Raw genomic sequence first — 16,754 nt, forward strand, 5'->3', positions numbered from 1 at the left:
ACAGAAGGAGGGAGACAGAGAAATGCATGGGAACTGTCCCCGGTGCTGAAATCTGTAACGGCTGCATTGTAACAGCTTCATGTTCAGCCCAGTGCAGGAAAGAGAGAAAGAAAAAAAAAATCCAAAATAGAGGGAGACTGTCTTTTTTATACCTGACCCACATCTGAAACAACTTGTATCACTAGTTGGAATGTAACAGGTCAGCGCCGCCTGCCTTCCAATGTCAAAAAAAGAGAAAAAGTAAGGCATTTGTTACACCTACACCAAATTTTCAAAATCCATTGCAAGGAGGAGTGTAATATTTCCCCAAACAAAAGCTCAGAGGCTCTTGCAGTTGAGGTTTTCCACACTGTCCAAAAGTCATGTCTTTGGCATTCTGATCACAAAGCCAGGGGAGGATATTCTCTACCGTGTAATTCCTTCTGAGCCAAGTCAAAAAGATTCTCATTAGAGTGCTTTTTATATTCCAAACATCAGTGCCCAGGGACAATTGTATTAGGCTGCCATGCTATTTGTAGACTAATCATCTCCACACACAGACACAGTAAGAACTCAATGGAAAAGAAAAAGTCAAGATCAACAGGAATGGGATATTTCAATGTCCAACATCCACCCACCCTGCATGTTCTTTGCTAACTCTGACAGACACTTCAACTGCACACTGCAGACAGTTGATATAAAAGCATTTCGGGGTCAGATGTAAGGGAGGTGATACAGCTATGCAAGACACCAGCATGATGGCTAAGCCATGACTTGACACCCAGGGAATAAAAAACACATCACGGTCACCTTGTTTAACTTCACCCACAGCAGCTGAAATGTGGAACTCTGCTCAACTTGTTACTCTGATTTTGCTTTAGAACACCAAAAGCAAGAGCTGAGCTTAAGCTGGTCGCTGTGCTTTTACTGCATTAGTCACAAACGGTGGTTTCACCGATGGAGCCCCCCCCCCCCCCCTTGTGAATACTGTAAATTAAAAATGGTCAACTTGCAGTCGGGCTGTAATTGGCAATTCCCCTCAGATTGACATGCAAAAGATTATGCAACAGGTTTAGTACTTGCAGAAGCCACCCTGGGCTATAAATATCCCTGTTGCAATAGTACAGTATTTTAGATGAGACCATCAGGAGAATGATGTCACAAGTCCGTAAATAAAAGGTCCTTCTTTCTTGGGCACTGCAGAGAGCAGGCGGGTGTGGTGACTGCATTATTAGACGCGCAATCCCCGGCGCGAAAGCTCACATTAGACCACGATGTGGACATTCCCGTCACGGCTTTCTACCATCGCTATGACTACCTGCTACTTATCATACGTGTCTTGAAGTTCAAATCATTCATCTGCAGCCGGGAAATTTGAGCAAAAATAGAAATAATAATAAAAATGCCGATCTAGCGTTTATTCTGACAGTCACAAGGTGCCCACTGACGGTGCGCCTGCCCAAGCCTCGCGTTTGATAGAGAATACATGTGCAATGACAATCTGACATCTGCTCTCCATCTGACAACAGCTCAGTGTTCTCCACAGACACCCCACTCCCCCCCTCGAGCAACACCCCCACCCCTTCTCCACCACCACCACCCCATGCCGTTTTTATGTGCCGCTTTTCCCCTCGTGCCCCACTCTTTTCCCCCCCATTCCTATGCGGCTGTTTTTTCTTCTTCTTCCTTTTTTCTCCTCCATCCTCGATCCAGCTCATTTCCACACTCGGAACAACAACCAAATTGAACAGCGGCTTCATAAAATATGCAGATAAAAGGAAAGACAAAAAAAGAAGCAACTCGGAAAAGCACCGACATCTCAAGCACAACACTTTTCATGCTCTGCCGAGGACTGACCTCCCAGTCTAACGAATGCCACTCTTCGGTAAACATCCGGAGGATTTCTTTTCATCCAAAAAAGCGGACCAGGCGCAGCAGCTCTATGGAGCGACTGGGCGATGCGATGCCATTGCGCTTTTGGTATTATCCTCATGAAATCAATTCGAACAGAGGGACGTCGTCGGAAGAAGGCATCTCGTCGGCGTCTAGACCAACTTGAGCGACACAGATGAACGATCCTACGCTTTGCAGTCCAACATTTCTTTTCTTTTTTTTCTTTCTTTTTTTTTCTCTCTGCGATGGTTGCAACCAATTAGCACACCACTTGCGCTCGGAGGCGAATAGCTCCTGACAAGGCGCTCCTTCTCTTGAGCATCGCTTCTATTTCAGCTGCTGTGCTGCTTTTTGGAAAAAAGGTGGCAGACTATACAACACCCGCAACTTTCCAGGATACGGGGTGGGGGGGGGTGGGGTGGGGGGGAGAATTTTTCTTTTCTTTTTTTCTTTTTTCTTTTTTCTTTTTCTTTTCTTTTTTTCTTTTTCTTTTCTTTTTTTTTTTTTTTAGCATAGCGCATACTCCAAAGCCAATAAATCCCCGTAACGCATTTGACAAATCCTTTTCCCTCTGCTGAAGAGGAGCAACAATAAAAGGAAGCGTTTAAAGGTCCCTTCTTAAAACACGTGACTCCAGCCTATTCCACGGTGAAAACAGATGCATTTGATCCATAACAGGCCTTAAGCAGTGGAGGAAGCATTTATGTAGTGGTTGGGGGGAGGGGGGTCATGGTAAAAAAAAAAAAAAGAAAAATGAATGACACCGGTACCACACAGGAGACTACTCACCATTAGCACAGCAAAGTTATTATGGTGGGTGCAATGAATGGTGGTCGTGTTGCCCCCGGAGCCTGTTATGTGGCAGCCCTCTGCCCTCCAGCCACCGTGTCCATCCAGCAGGTCAAAATCCCAATAGGCTGCGGTGGGGTCTACACCCAGCGCGAAGTGCCTCAGAGCAATAGTAACAGAGTGCACGGCGCTCCCGAGGCTGCACCCATCTGCAAGGAAAGCAACACATTCAGTAAAGGAAATCATGTGGAAAGTCTGTAAGTGCTGTGGCACAAAAAAAGCATGGGCATGAGAGGACGAACCCCCCCCCCCCCCCCCCCCCCCCCCCCCCACCGCTATACACACACACACACATGGACACAGGCTAGACAAGTGTCAGACAGCTGACTGCAGGTGATAGACTGGTGTGTGAAGTGTTGCAGTTAACTTTCATTTCAAATCGAACCAAAAAATAATCATATTTTTGCTAAAACATGGTGTGTTTTCGGACATGATGCAGCAGCGGAGTGTGCAGGGTGATCTGAAGCACGCGCTGCTCTCTTTAATCAGAGTAAATGAAACCGCAACAGAGTTCTTTCATTTATTCCGGGAATACGCACAGGAGCGGTGTGTCAACATGTTGCGCAGAGCAAACTGATGGACTACGGCTATGTCCGCGTGTGTGTGCGTGTGTAAAGCATGTCCGTGTCGGCAAATACAGCACGGCGTTGACATCACAGGCATGATGATAAAAATGGATTTCCTCTTACCTAATTTGGTGAAAGCAACTGGTGTTGAAACGCTCCTACGCTTCCCGTCGTCTGCGAGATTTGACGAATTGCCGGTGCAAGGGAAGAGTTTCCCATTGCGAAACACAATAAACTGCAGCTTGCAAGTGGAGTTATCAACAGATTGCAACGGCGAGGAAGAGATAGGCGTACCAGCCAGCGGTAAATGGATTGAGGCGACTGCCACTGAGTTCTGCGGATGGAACAAAAAAGAAAGAGAGAGAGAAGAAAATAAAAATTAAATAATGTGTCGGTGATGCGCTGTGGGAAAAAAACTCTGTTAAAAAAAAGAAAGAAGAAGAAAAAACTGAAAAAAAAATCCTTTCCTCTCCGGGAGTGGAGGCGACCATAGACCAAAAGTGACCAAGGGAATGAGAATCACGTTTGAAGCGCTCTAGTGCGCCTATTTGGTCAAGCTCCCTGCCGCAGAGGTGGAAATGGTTCTTACCATTTCAGCTTGAGGGCACATCAACACTGCAGCTTGATTTAAAGAGACAACCGGTCTGACTTTATCTTCTTTTTAGCAACTGTAAACACCAAAGAACACAAATAACATCCCTGGCAAGATTTCTTTTTTTTTTTTTTTTGGGGGGGGGGGGGGCACAGCTTGGGAATGCCAAAGTGAAGACTCTCGCCATCTTTAAGCAGAAGTAAATCCAAACTGTAATGTAAACCTGCCTGTAAAATAAAAAATCCCCACCAGAGTTGCATTCAAGATCCACACTCCCTCTGATTTGTTATGACCTGAAGCAGATCATTTTATATTCTGACCAAATAACTAAGTAGCCCATACTGTCCAAGAAAGTCTGAGCTACAATCAAGATCCAGCAGCCCCACAAGAGCGGCATGATTACAGCTTCGGGAACTTTGGCAAAGCTCACGATTTAGTAACTTGACATCCTGGTGGACAGAAATGTTGCTCAAGGGTGTGTGGACCAGTGAGTGACTGCATTTAGGACAGGACAGGCAGCACTTAGGCTGCCAAAGAGCAAGTTTAATCAGAAAAAAAGGCTTCCAAAGTGCCACTGTCAGCATGTGTGGCCACACACACTTAACTCTGTGCAACTGATATATCTGCATCAGCTCATGAATTCCACATGCCATGCACAAATACAGCGGAGGGAAGTGTGGCGTGCTTGGAAAGTTAAGCAAACGCGTGTTTAAAAAGAAAAGGCTTTCTGCTGACATTATCTGAGCTGTGATTTTATTCAGAAAAGTGATAATTCTCTAGTCAGGGACCTTCATCAGAGTGTGAAGCAGCGATTAAACAAGCTGACATCTTTGTTGTTGTTGTTGTGAAGAAGTGATTAGAACAGAAAATGTTCTTTCAAATGAAGCCAGCACCTTGGGTTATTAACAGAATTTGCGCGCCATGAACAGATTTCTCGGAAGAAGCAAAATGACTGACCCCGCACATTGATTCATCCCTGATGGAGAATGATGCTAATGACAAGGCTGCTGATGATACCCCTTCATAATAGGCATAATGACGGCATCTTGCTTGCGGCTTGCTTTCCGAATGCAGTCTGTTTTTAATCAGCTTTCAATCGCTTCACCCTCCCTGGCGTGAGAGGATCAGCACTTTGAACCTAAAGGGGAGGGAAGCTTCCTGCCAGAGATGAATGTGGATGCACGGAAAGTGCCCTTACAGTTAATGGGTAGCTGCTTAGTCAGATGTTCAGCCCAATCAATGCCGAGGAGGAAGATAGCCAAATTTCTTAATCGAGTTAATCAAGAGCTTCCTTGTCCAGTATTATGTTGATTACAGTAACCGTGGCGTTTGTCCAGCCTTTTATTCTGCTTTGTCCTGATCGTCCTGGTTCCTTCTGTATCCTAGAAAATAAATATACACGGGTGCCAAAGAGCAGCTGTGTGCTTAAGCACAGTTCTTTTTACGTCCGAGACACCACGGCAGCATCAGCTTTGTTAGCTATTTGTTTCTGCATTGACTCACTCTTGAAAAGGTGTTGATTTTCACCCTGCAGGGTGTGTATGCATGTGTGTGTGGAGGGAGAGCAAGAAAGACAGAGGATCTTTGCCTTGAAATTTATGTTGCATCATTTCCTTTCTGTGAGCAGCTCAAGCTTGGCAGTCTGTTTCCAAGACGTCACAGGATACAGACATCAGGGATGGAGTCAGGGAGGATTTCAGCCTAGGTGACGATCTAGGTGGTGTTAAACACAGGCCCTGGCATGCTATTCGAATGCAGTGAGCACAGATTCCGAGTGACCCATCATCCCCAGGGGAAATGTTTTCAAATCGCAAAAATTCAAAAAAGAAACCTTATCTCGTATACTTGTCTCTGCATCTCTTCCTACATCTGTTATCCCTTTTTATGTGGCGTATCAAAGTGATTTACAGCCCGGGGTGTGTGTGTGCGCCATAAGCCATGGCGTGCGTAAGGTCCCATTCTCAGCAACAATCTATGTTCCTCCTGAGCAACCTAAACAGCTACATTTCCTCAACCCCAATGCCACCAGGGACCTCACACTTCAGAGTTGATTTAGCTGGTTGTACCTCAGCTGCCTGACCTTCCTCCAAGCCCCTCCCTTTTTTAACAGGGCAGCATGCTGTAGTCTTAGTAACCATAATCACACGCTCCCCTCCATCTCTCATTCTAGCCTTCCCCCTGCTTATTCTTTTATTCTCTTCCTTATAGAGGGCAGTTAGGTGAATGTCAGCAGTCACCTCCTATTTCAAGCTGTTCCTTGCTCGTCCACCTCCCTCCCTCCAGCCTCCTCCTGCCTGCTCCTTGATGCACAGCCCTGCTTGATGGAACCACCAAGCTGCAAAACAGCCTGCTGGGCAAAACACAACAGCGGCGTTTGACCTGGGGTGGCCACCAAATCACAGCATAAACATCGTGCTTAAACACAGATTCCTGACTTTACAGGAGCGATTGCTATTTAGACAAAAGAGGTGGAAAATTAGGAGAGCCACTTTAGTGTGCGATCCAAAATTAGAAAGAGCCACAGCTCTGTGCCTTTGTAGATATATCTGTGGGAGCGATACAGCTATTTATTTGCGCGGGCGGAAACTTGAAAATTAAGTATGAATGGAATGGATTTAGCTCAAAGGGCAGCTTGCTGAGCTCGCCTTCAGCCAAGAAGAACTGCTGACAAGCACGATGGGAGACTTGCATAATTTTTCTGTTTCTTTTTTTTTCTCATAATCATTGGCAGTCCAGTCAGCACAGACGTGGTCAAAGGCGCAGTGTCCATGACAAATAGGTAGACATCAGGAGACTTCAGGGGGATTGTTTCTACCCCTTATGTTTTAGAGTGATTCTGAAAATAAATCACAGTTTGCTCAGAAACATTTTTTTTTCTCTTTAAACAAAAAGCTTGTACACAGGATGCTGCCAGAGCTTATTCAATATTTGAACACACTTGTATCTCCTGACACCGAAAATACAAATAAAAGGAAACACGGCTCTACAGCAAATGACTGCTGCTCGCGAGATTCAAATGCGTTTTGCTCTTGAGCAATTTTACGCCGTGGCGTTGTTAGCGTTACCTATCAAGACAAATTAAACACAATCCCACACGGTTGCCATGCCAACAGGAATCTGTTTCCCCCCCTACATGAGTTGTGTGGCGTCGTCGTGTTGTGTTGGTTAGTTGGTTGGGTGGGGGCATTTGAGCAGATATGAAGCAGGAAATCAGCGTCTTTGGAGAGGCTGAGCTGTGCTTCAGCTGTCAGCCACGCTCTCCTCAGTCAGCTCTGACTCAAACTGTCACATCACAGTGTAGTGGCATAACAAAAACATTCAAGAGGCCGCAGCAGATGGACAATACTGTCTGACTGAAAGGCCGTTTCGGATTACAGATTAATTAATGAGTATGTGGTGGATAAAACTCATGAATTTGCTGCGAGGTGACTGATAAAGAGCCATAAAAGAACCTTAAAAGGGGAATTCACATTTCCATCATAGTGCTTTAATGCAAATATTTGAATTTCACTGGTCAGTAAGAGTTTGTCGCATTAGTCAGTCACTGCCACGTCAGCGTAGCCTACATGCCCATTATTAGTGAAAGCAAAGATAACTGTGACTCACTACAGTGTGCCTTTTGAAAGAAAACATTTTTATGCACTACCACAATGATAAGAAGCAATTTGCACACACTAAGAAAAAAGAATTATTCATTGCTCTGACTCATCTCCCATCTACAGTCGGTACCATAAATATTTGGACAGTGGCACTTTGTGTAATTTTGTCTCTGCTCAGCACAAAAGATTTGAAATGAAGCAATCAGGATGGGAATGAAGCTAGACTTTCACCTTTAATTTAATTTTAAGGGTTTTAACAAAAATATGCTCTTACTTTTGAGAGCTGACAGCCAGGTTCTGCTGTTTCCTGAGTGTTTCTTGAAAAATTAAAGGCGATAAAAGGTATGGAGTTCATTCCAAGTATTGAATTTGCATTGGTAGTATTTGACAGGAACCCTTGATATGTGATCTGAAGTGTTGTGGATGCACGAGAAACCTAACAGCGAGACGATAGAACCTTTAGGAGTCGCCAAAACTACAATGTTTGCTTTTAAAATTAAACAACAAAGGCCTAAAAAAGAATTTGAGAATGTTCTCAAATGGCCAAGTCCTCAACTGACCTCAACTGAGAATGCATTTTATTCACTGAAGACACAACTGAATGCAAAAACATGCGAACACAAGCAGTGGCTGAAGGTAAAAGCCAGACAGAGCATCTCAAGGGAGGCAACGCAGTATTTTGTGATGCCCATGGGTGACTCCAGGCAGTCACAGACTGCAAAGGATTTTCATTCAAGTATTGTGGATAATAAGTTTAACTCTGTTGCTTTCTCCAATTAGTTTTAAACGTCTAAAATTGGAATGACTATCGCTCCAAATCTTTAAGGAGTCTATAAAATGGCTATTGTAGGGCTTGTAGTTTTGGAAGGCTCAGACCCAAAGTATATAGTTTTGCCTCTATGGAGCAGGTTGTTAAAATAATAAATTCCTTATTTGCCTTGACAGTAATCTTGAATTTAATATTAAGCTGAAATTTAGAATTTGCTTTAACTCAAGTTTGGTTGGCACCGGCCTGTGTCTTGCTGACAAGTTTGCCATTGTGTTCAATGCTCACCGTCTCACTATCTCACAATACATTTAAATGATATCCTTAACTAGAGAAGCGATAGGCAATGGACTGCATAAATCAGAATTTTGGATTTTGTGAAAAATGCCTAATTAGTGAAACTGAAACCAGCGTTAGCAATGAGAAGGACTTCTCTGAACAGTCCCAAACAATCACCACCTTTTTCCTTGGAGACGCTTGCATGTGTGAAGCTGTCAGACTAACTGAAAGAGCTCGGCTTTGCAAACATCAGCACTGAGCAAATCGCTGCGCTGTGTGAAGTTTACTGTTTTTGAAAGGCAAGAAGTGGTAGAATTGCAGTACCATATCATCATTTTGATACATGCTCTGCAGGCTTGAACTTTTCTAAACATTATCTGAAGGAGGTCAGTACACTTAGTTAGCACCGAGTGATGCTTAATTGAGGCAGTAAGGAGCCTTGACTCTCAGTTTATTACAACGTCCCTGTGTGTCATGGAGATTCAAATGCTAAAAGGTAGCTAACACTAGCTAGCTCACGTTTAAGTATTAGCATGAAGTAGGACATTTTTAAAAAGTGATGAAAACTGCTGAAAGTAACTGATCTGTGCTGTTGTTTATGTTTCCAATGGGTAAAAGGACAATAATAATAATGTCACTGCCACAGCTTTAGTTACTGGTGAAAGCTGTAAGAACAAAGACCACCGCTACCTCCACCACAGCGCTGCCACACACATACATAAAGTCCTCTTGAAGTTGATCTGGCTCATGCTTTACTGTCACCACTTTCTGTATCTTATGCTCTCGTTTCTTGACTTAGATTCACCTGCTGGTTACAGAGACAAGATTAATGGTCGGTCACTCGGCGTAGCAATAACAGCTGGCGATCACACAAAGTGGGTGTGCTAGCACTGCCTGAGAGGTGAAACCGATTCATAACTTTGGATTATGCCAAAGGGTCCTGTCCTCTCTCTGTTCGGACTGCCCCGGTGGATAAATGTCTGAGTTCCCCTTAATTCAATACAAGTACAACCTCTGACTTTATACTCTTTTCCAGATTTACTTTCACTTATTCCAGGTCAGCACTCTAGCAGTGAAAGAGGACATGACAGCTATACAATTAAAGTCATGTTTAGGCTTGAAGTCATTAATAGATTTCTCACTTTTGTTCCACTTGTCGGATAGCTTTATTTCAAGCACGCTGCATCTGAAGCCTGGAAACAACATTGCTGCAGTGATATCAATTGTCGCAGCTTGCTGCTGTAAAGGCAGATTTACCCAGAAAAGGGTGCATTTGACTTGAACAATATGATTAAGCACATCTCCATTTGAGGAGAGACGGGGGCAGAACAATTGCAGTCTCTTTGGGACTTTTTTCGATTGTAATTTAAGATCCGCCACACAGGTGGAATGGATGTGAAGTGGTGTGTGTGCGCTTCACAGATTGAATTATACAATTACTTTCCACCTGCCATCTGATGATTTTTTTTTTTTTGTACATGTGGCAACACTCTCAGCTTTGGCAAGCCAGGGCCAAGTATTGATCGCATAAATGCACGTCGTCAAACAGTTTGCAGTTCGTGGGACTGAGGTGAACTCTGCAAATCAATTGGAATGAAATAATGAAACGAAAAATGAAAGTGTAACCTTCACAACTGATGTTCATGCTACCATGAATCCAAACACTGTAACGCTAGCACACATCCCTATGTAGACACACGAGTTTAAAATATGTATCATGTTCCCCTGACATGATCTACAGTTTGTATTAGTTGATAGCAATATCCAGTAAGATATGATGGCACACAGAGCCTCCTCCCATTTCTGATCTTGTCACCATGGAAACCTGCTTATTAGTCTGCGTGAATTAACAAGTTTCCTCCACAGAGTGGAGGGCTAGCTAGTGCTTCATGTGCTAAGTGCCTTTACATCAACATGGGTATGCATGAATATGTATGACGGTGGGGAACCGGGGTCATTCATCAGCAAAACTCGAGTACAACATGGTAGAGTGGGATTTCTGACTTCCAGACCTCCGCTCGGGGAACATGATTAACCATCCTCTGACCGGCGGCGGCAGACACGAACCGTATTTCAAAGATTTTCTTTTTTTAAAAAGCAGACACAATTAATTTTTTACATGTAATTTGATCAACCCAAGGAAAGTCTAAATATTCCATTTTCTTGTGAGCGTGATGCAACACGGAGTGGTCTGCGAGCTCATTAATCATAATTTAACACTCGCACTGTAGCACTGGCCTCTTTTAGGACTTCTCTTACACTGATGTTGGGTGCAGGGCCTTATGGTTCCCTGGATCCCACCTACACACACCAGCTGTTGTGAGATTCTAGAGAGGTCAACACCATCTGCACACAGCAAACACAACTCATGCTGTATAGAACAAATAACGCTTTGGAGATCAAGTGGATCCATTCATGTGCAACCAAAAAGCATTTTGGGGCTCCTGTGGTCCCGCGACTGTGGTAGATATTGCAACCATCCAACTGCTTCCAGCTGAATGGCAAAGCATAAAGGCAGTGAACTGTACATTATAAATATACACACGATATAAAATTGCTCGCTCAATGCTCAATACGTAAAGACAAAGGATGCATAATGGCAAATCCTCATGAAAGCATTTATGCCATAATAACATTTATGAGCAATCAGGTGTGCTGCGTGGTTAAAAAAGGTATTAACTGTTGGTTTACTAAGCCATTTTCGTTAATCAACACAGCATTATATAAAAATGCAAAAGGTTTCATTTAGCCATAATGTATTTAAAGCTAATGGAATTGTCCTGAGATGCGATTGTCTTTAATGACCTACTCTCTCATTTTGCATTTAAGCTCCTCTCCTGGAAAATGCTCCTGGGCATCAGCACAGCAAATCTAACAGATCTGGGAGGGAAATGAAAGCAGAGGAAGAGGGGAAGGAAAGTGCTGTATATTTTTGCCCTCTTGCACCATATTAATCCCTTCCCACTAATCCTTCAGCTGAACCAAATAAAGCTGTAATGGCTTTGATGGCCATTTTTGGCTCACCAGGGTGATGATGAACTCACTGGTCAAAATCACCAATTCAATCCCTTGGCCAGATTTTTAAAAACATTCATTATTATTATGTCCCTTTTGTCTCCATGTGTCTGATAGACTTTCACAGACTACACGAAGATCTGTGATTGTTCGGCCACGAAGCAAGCGCAGACCTTCACGCCTCAAACATGAAAATACAGATGAGAAGTGTAACAGAAATATCTTTAGAATCAACAGATCAAAAAAAGCCAAAAAAAGAAGAAAAAAGTAGGCATAGTCACCAAACCTGCTCGGCTTCTGCCCACTGTGCTTACTCACACTGACTTTATTAAAAATCTAGCCTCCGCATTTTAAAGTCAGTAAAGGGTGAGTCTCTTCAAACAATAGTTTGAAATAAAATGTCAACAACTTAAGGCAGATGCCTTTGAAAAGACAGGGCTTTGAAATGTTTGAAGCTTGCTTCTCTGCAGAGGCTTCTAAGAGTAGGTTAGTGGATTTCACTTGCTACCTAGATAACCACAAGACCAGCCCTCAACAGAAACACTTGGAATCCATCCAACAGCTGCAACCGCTTTGTGTGAACAGATGGGAAATGTGTTTGGGCTGTGGAGACCAGCACAAAGAGACTAAAAATGGCTTGTTTAGAATGTCGACTTGACCTTGTTTGTCTTAAATTAGGTCTGGAATGGGAACTGATATATGTCAGCCAAGATGTGAAACACGCTCGTGAGCTGCACATCTTTTCCAATAAACTGAACGTGGAGCAAAGAGAATGATAGTGTGAGATAATCCAGGCTATTACTAATGCTGAGAGGTGGTATAAAGGGGCTGGATGGAGCCTGGATCGACTGTCATAGGGCGAGAGGCGGGGTACGCCCTGAGTTGCCAACTTTGACACTTCAGAATTGGGGAGACATTCAAAAGGGCTGGTTTTTTTTGGGGGGGGGAGGGTTTTGGCGGGGGGGCAGTAGCCAGTAGCATCCATGCGCTTGACTTCGAGGTGTCGCGGTTATTATTGTCCGGCCGGAAACGGCAGCCCAATTAAGGATGGTTTAGCAATTTTTTTGTCCGGGTGGAATTTGGGAGAAATTTGGGAGAATGGTGGCTCCAGGAGATTTTTGGGAGGGGCACTGAAATTCGGGATTCTTCCGGAAAAATGGGGAGGGTTGGCATGTATGGGGCTAACACATAGATGGATAACCATTCAATTTGATTTTCTATTCAGTTTTATTCATATGGTGCCAAATCACAACAGCAGCCCTAACTATATGCTTTATTGAAAAGGCTAATCTTAACCAGCGTCTCTGTCTTCTGAAAAGTTTCTAAAATAGAGCCAATCAGAATGTGGGACTTTTTCTCTATAAGTGAGATTGGAGACAAATTACAAAACAAAACTATGCAGTCCCAAATAAAAGAGAACACCTGGTCAGGCTATGACATTGCCCAGTTTCTGTATTCATGCTTTTTGGTAGGTTTTTGGTTTAGAGACAAACAAATAAACTCAGTTCAACAAACAGACAAAGTCTAAACTTGAATTATTTAGTTTTAATTTAAATATAATAGTTCATTATTGCTTTATATTTTAAATTAACATGATACAAAGCAGTAGTCAATTTTCAGTAGCTTGTCTTTATGCACACTTTGATTTTTGTTCACAGATGTTGTTTGCTATGCTGTACAAGCCTCTCAGTCTCGGTCACGCTGAAGAATCCAAAACACAACACTCTTAGCAAGGGTAGGAGGATTTATTGAAGCGCACTCGTGCCTCAGATGCACATCACTTTAATCGATCTGTTTAAGCATTACCATAGTCAGCTCACTTTGGGTGTTCAGACCCCCTCCCCATGCTGTAATCAATGACAGTCCATCCACTGTTCCATTCCCCCCCCACTCCTACATGATGCAGTGGAACCAAAGCAAATTGACTCATATATGTCTCAAGAAGCGGAGATGAAAGCTTCTGTTTCTCAATCAGGTCCACCATTTCAGCGAAAAGACCGACAGCAAATTCTCCAGCGCCATCTCATAGTAAGATGAGAAAAAGAAAGATGATTGGAGCTTAATTTGAGCAAACGAAATCCCCGGGGATCTGCACTCAATTCATCAGCCATTTAATGTGTTAAACAAGGCTAATAAGCTGGTGTCAGTAAGCTGCCTCTTTAGCACAACTGCAGAAAAATACGCCCTGATCCATGTTGTCATGGAAGTGGTGCTACGCAACTTGGAAACAATCATCCAGGGAATTGTCTCTGCCTACACAGTGCAGTTTAAAAACTTCATGTGATATTTTTTTTGGTGGGGTTGAGGCCTTTATGAAACTGCAAACAGGAAATTATAAGTGGGGGAGAGAAAAAAAGGCCAGTGGTTGAACTTAAAAAAGAAACATCTTAAACTCTACCCACAATACCTGATTTGAGTCCTGGTCTCTGAGCCAGCACAGTTCAAGGTGTCATCATATTTCTCCCACTTCCCCCAATAAGCCATTTTTTTTTTTTTACAATTGTTGTTATGTCATATAACATGTAAGCATACTGAATAAACACAGGCAATCTTAACGGCGTATTCTCTACTACTTTAAAGGTTAACAGATCATATAACAAAATACTGCACAGTGTAGAAAACCCACCCAGGAGTCATTTATTTTGCTCTTGTTAGTGGACTGTTGGGAGTCTCAGTATATACTCAACACATAGTCTGATCAGTGCCATAGTCTGGTCTTGTAAGTCGTTAACAAATAAATGAGACACATTTTCTCCATGCGCACCCTTCATTTAAAAATAAATGCAACATTTTCCTTGTCATTGACCCAAGTCCACCATCACTATCTAAAATTAATGGCTGCACATAATAATGTCAATGTTAGAACTTTTACATTGTCACCCATAGCGCATTATTCAAATGGGCAGACTGATGATTTGGATGGAGCAGAGCTTACGTGAGCCAATCTAGCCACTGCCTACATCCATCAATCTACAGAGCCTCCACTTGGCCCAGATTAACATCAGACAAGAGGGCACACTTTGAAGATTCTGTTTAAAAAAGTGATTAGCTGGGAGCCAGCCATGCAGCCCAATGGGGACTTATTAGCCATCCCACTTAGTGTACACATTGACCACCGAGAGACAGGGAATGAGGACGGGAGGGGAAGAGAAGTCATTCATCACAGATATTTGTTTTCACCCTGATTAGGAAACAAGCAATGTAATGGTGTTAACAACCGGCTAACCTTTGTCTCATCGCCTTCTTTAACATATGTTTGAGAATGCAGCTCTTGGTCCAAGCTGCAGAGCCTCTAAAAAAGTCCAAGACAGAGATTTGAAGCAATTGCGTATGATTGATTTTTGTAGCTGTTCCACATTGGACAGCACACTAAATGATTTATAGCTCAGGTCTTCTTCTCAGAGGAAGTGGCAGTTCTTCAAAAGCTCCACACTCTGTCATAGCTAAAGTTAGCTGTGTGTATGCACCCACCCGTGTGTATGCATACAGTGATATCAAATTCTGACATTCACGATAAGTGAAACTTCTATCTTACAAAAGTCAAGAAGGAGATTTTTGAGAGCAATTTATTGGGAGAGGTCCTTGAACCCTGCAGGACCAACAGTAAACAACATAATGTATGCCTAGATGTACAGTGTGGCATTTCTGTGAAGAGGCACGACTCTTGCCTCTACTTTGCAAGTGCCAGGCTGAAGTAGGATCAGCTGTGGTAATGGTGGAGGGAGAGGAGGGGGACGAATAAGCTCATTGGTGCTGTTCCATTTGTCATGAGAGAGACACTATCTAGCTATTTGTCTGTGATCCTTTAACCTCAGGGTCACCGCCGCTGGCCATGTTTAACTCCATCAGACTAAGGAGCTTGCCACATGCCCCCAGCTACCATCGCCATGTCACAGCATCTAAGCTACATGGATCTCAGGGGTTGGAGCTAATTGGTCGCTTTTCAGGAAGCCTGTCTCCATTGGTCTCATCAGGAGAAGTTAGTACTATCATCAAGGTGTCATTACCCAGAGAGAATTGACCATTGTGGCAGTGATGAAGAGGAAGCAAAGATCTACTCCTTTCTTTGCCCTGAAATTCATTTAAAAAGCAATTTGACTTGCTGCTTAATGCTCCTCCCTTCAAGTCGCATTACTTTAAGAACTCATTTTCATGTCCTTGAAGAGTGGAAAAAACAATTCGTACTTTTCAGCAGCAACTGAAAAAATATGCAGGACACTTATATAGATTGTTTCCAAGATCACTATATTTATTTATTTATTTTGTTGCTTTTCAAATAAGTCAAGCATTATTCAAATTGGGTACTTTAGTTTGCAAAGCTTCATACAAAATCCATTAGTAGCTGTTCATCACTTTTATCTTTCACATTTTTCACTTTTTTTTTTTAGAAACAATAGCAAATAATTCAATGTTATTTTTTTTCTTGAAAAAAATATTACTAAGATGTTCTCTCAAGGTGGTGATACTCAGTGAAACAGTCATCTAATTCTTTTTTTCTCTTCTCTGCAAAATTAATCTATAACTTCCAAATTGTTTACAGCTTTTTGAAAATAAAGTATGTACATATATGTACATGTGTGTGTAGATATATATGTATGTATATGTATGTGTGTTTGTTACTTGTAGTTATTACTGCCTGTTACCTGTGGTAATGCAATTTATAATTTATATATTCTGTATTCAGTTATGAAGGCTCTAATTGTTGTTTGCGAGCTGCCGTTTAGATGCTTGTATGTGCCCGGGGCTGTTGATGGGTCTGTATGCAATGATGGGCGTAGCTGTGGGAAGTTTATTGTTTTTTTTGTTGATGAGTGAGTATAGGGGTGGGATTTAATAATAATAATGTTCAATATAGGTATTTGTTGTGCCTGAAAATGAACAAATAAATGAATGAATGAATGAATGAATGAATGAATGAAAATTCTCTCTGTTTGTTTTCTTCAAGTTATTCTTGGATTTTTTAAATTTTACCATGTGTGTCGTTTTTGTTATTCCCTAACACGTAATAATCCAAATCAATGCAATGTAGGTGCACAGCTAGAAAGACTCTTAATCCTTACACACGTGAAGTAGAATCTGAGTCAAGGGACAGTTTAGTTTCATCAGATGCAAATCAGACACGGAGCAAAATGTGCAGATGGTACATTGGTTCTGTCTCATCCACTCAGTATAGGAAGGCTGCTAGTGAAATGATGAAAAAAAACAGCTGACTGAGA

The 16,754-nt window shown here is 42.5% G+C and overlaps 1 protein-coding gene across 1 annotated transcript in view; it reads right to left on the reverse strand.

The window, feature by feature from the left end:
• Positions 1–16,754, reverse strand: part of adgra1b (adhesion G protein-coupled receptor A1b) — a 185,362-nt gene that overhangs the window by 57,294 nt on the left and 111,314 nt on the right. The window contains exons 13-14 of the mRNA XM_004554556.5: positions 3,411–3,621; positions 2,662–2,870 (exon numbers count right to left, since the gene is read on the reverse strand). Coding sequence (XP_004554613.2) covers positions 2,662–2,870; positions 3,411–3,621 — 420 coding nt within the window. The remainder of the gene's footprint in view (positions 1–2,661; positions 2,871–3,410; positions 3,622–16,754) is intronic.

The sequence above is a fragment of the Maylandia zebra genome, linkage group LG13 (genome assembly GCF_041146795.1).
Source record: "Maylandia zebra isolate NMK-2024a linkage group LG13, Mzebra_GT3a, whole genome shotgun sequence".
NCBI lineage: Eukaryota > Metazoa > Chordata > Actinopteri > Cichliformes > Cichlidae > Maylandia > Maylandia zebra.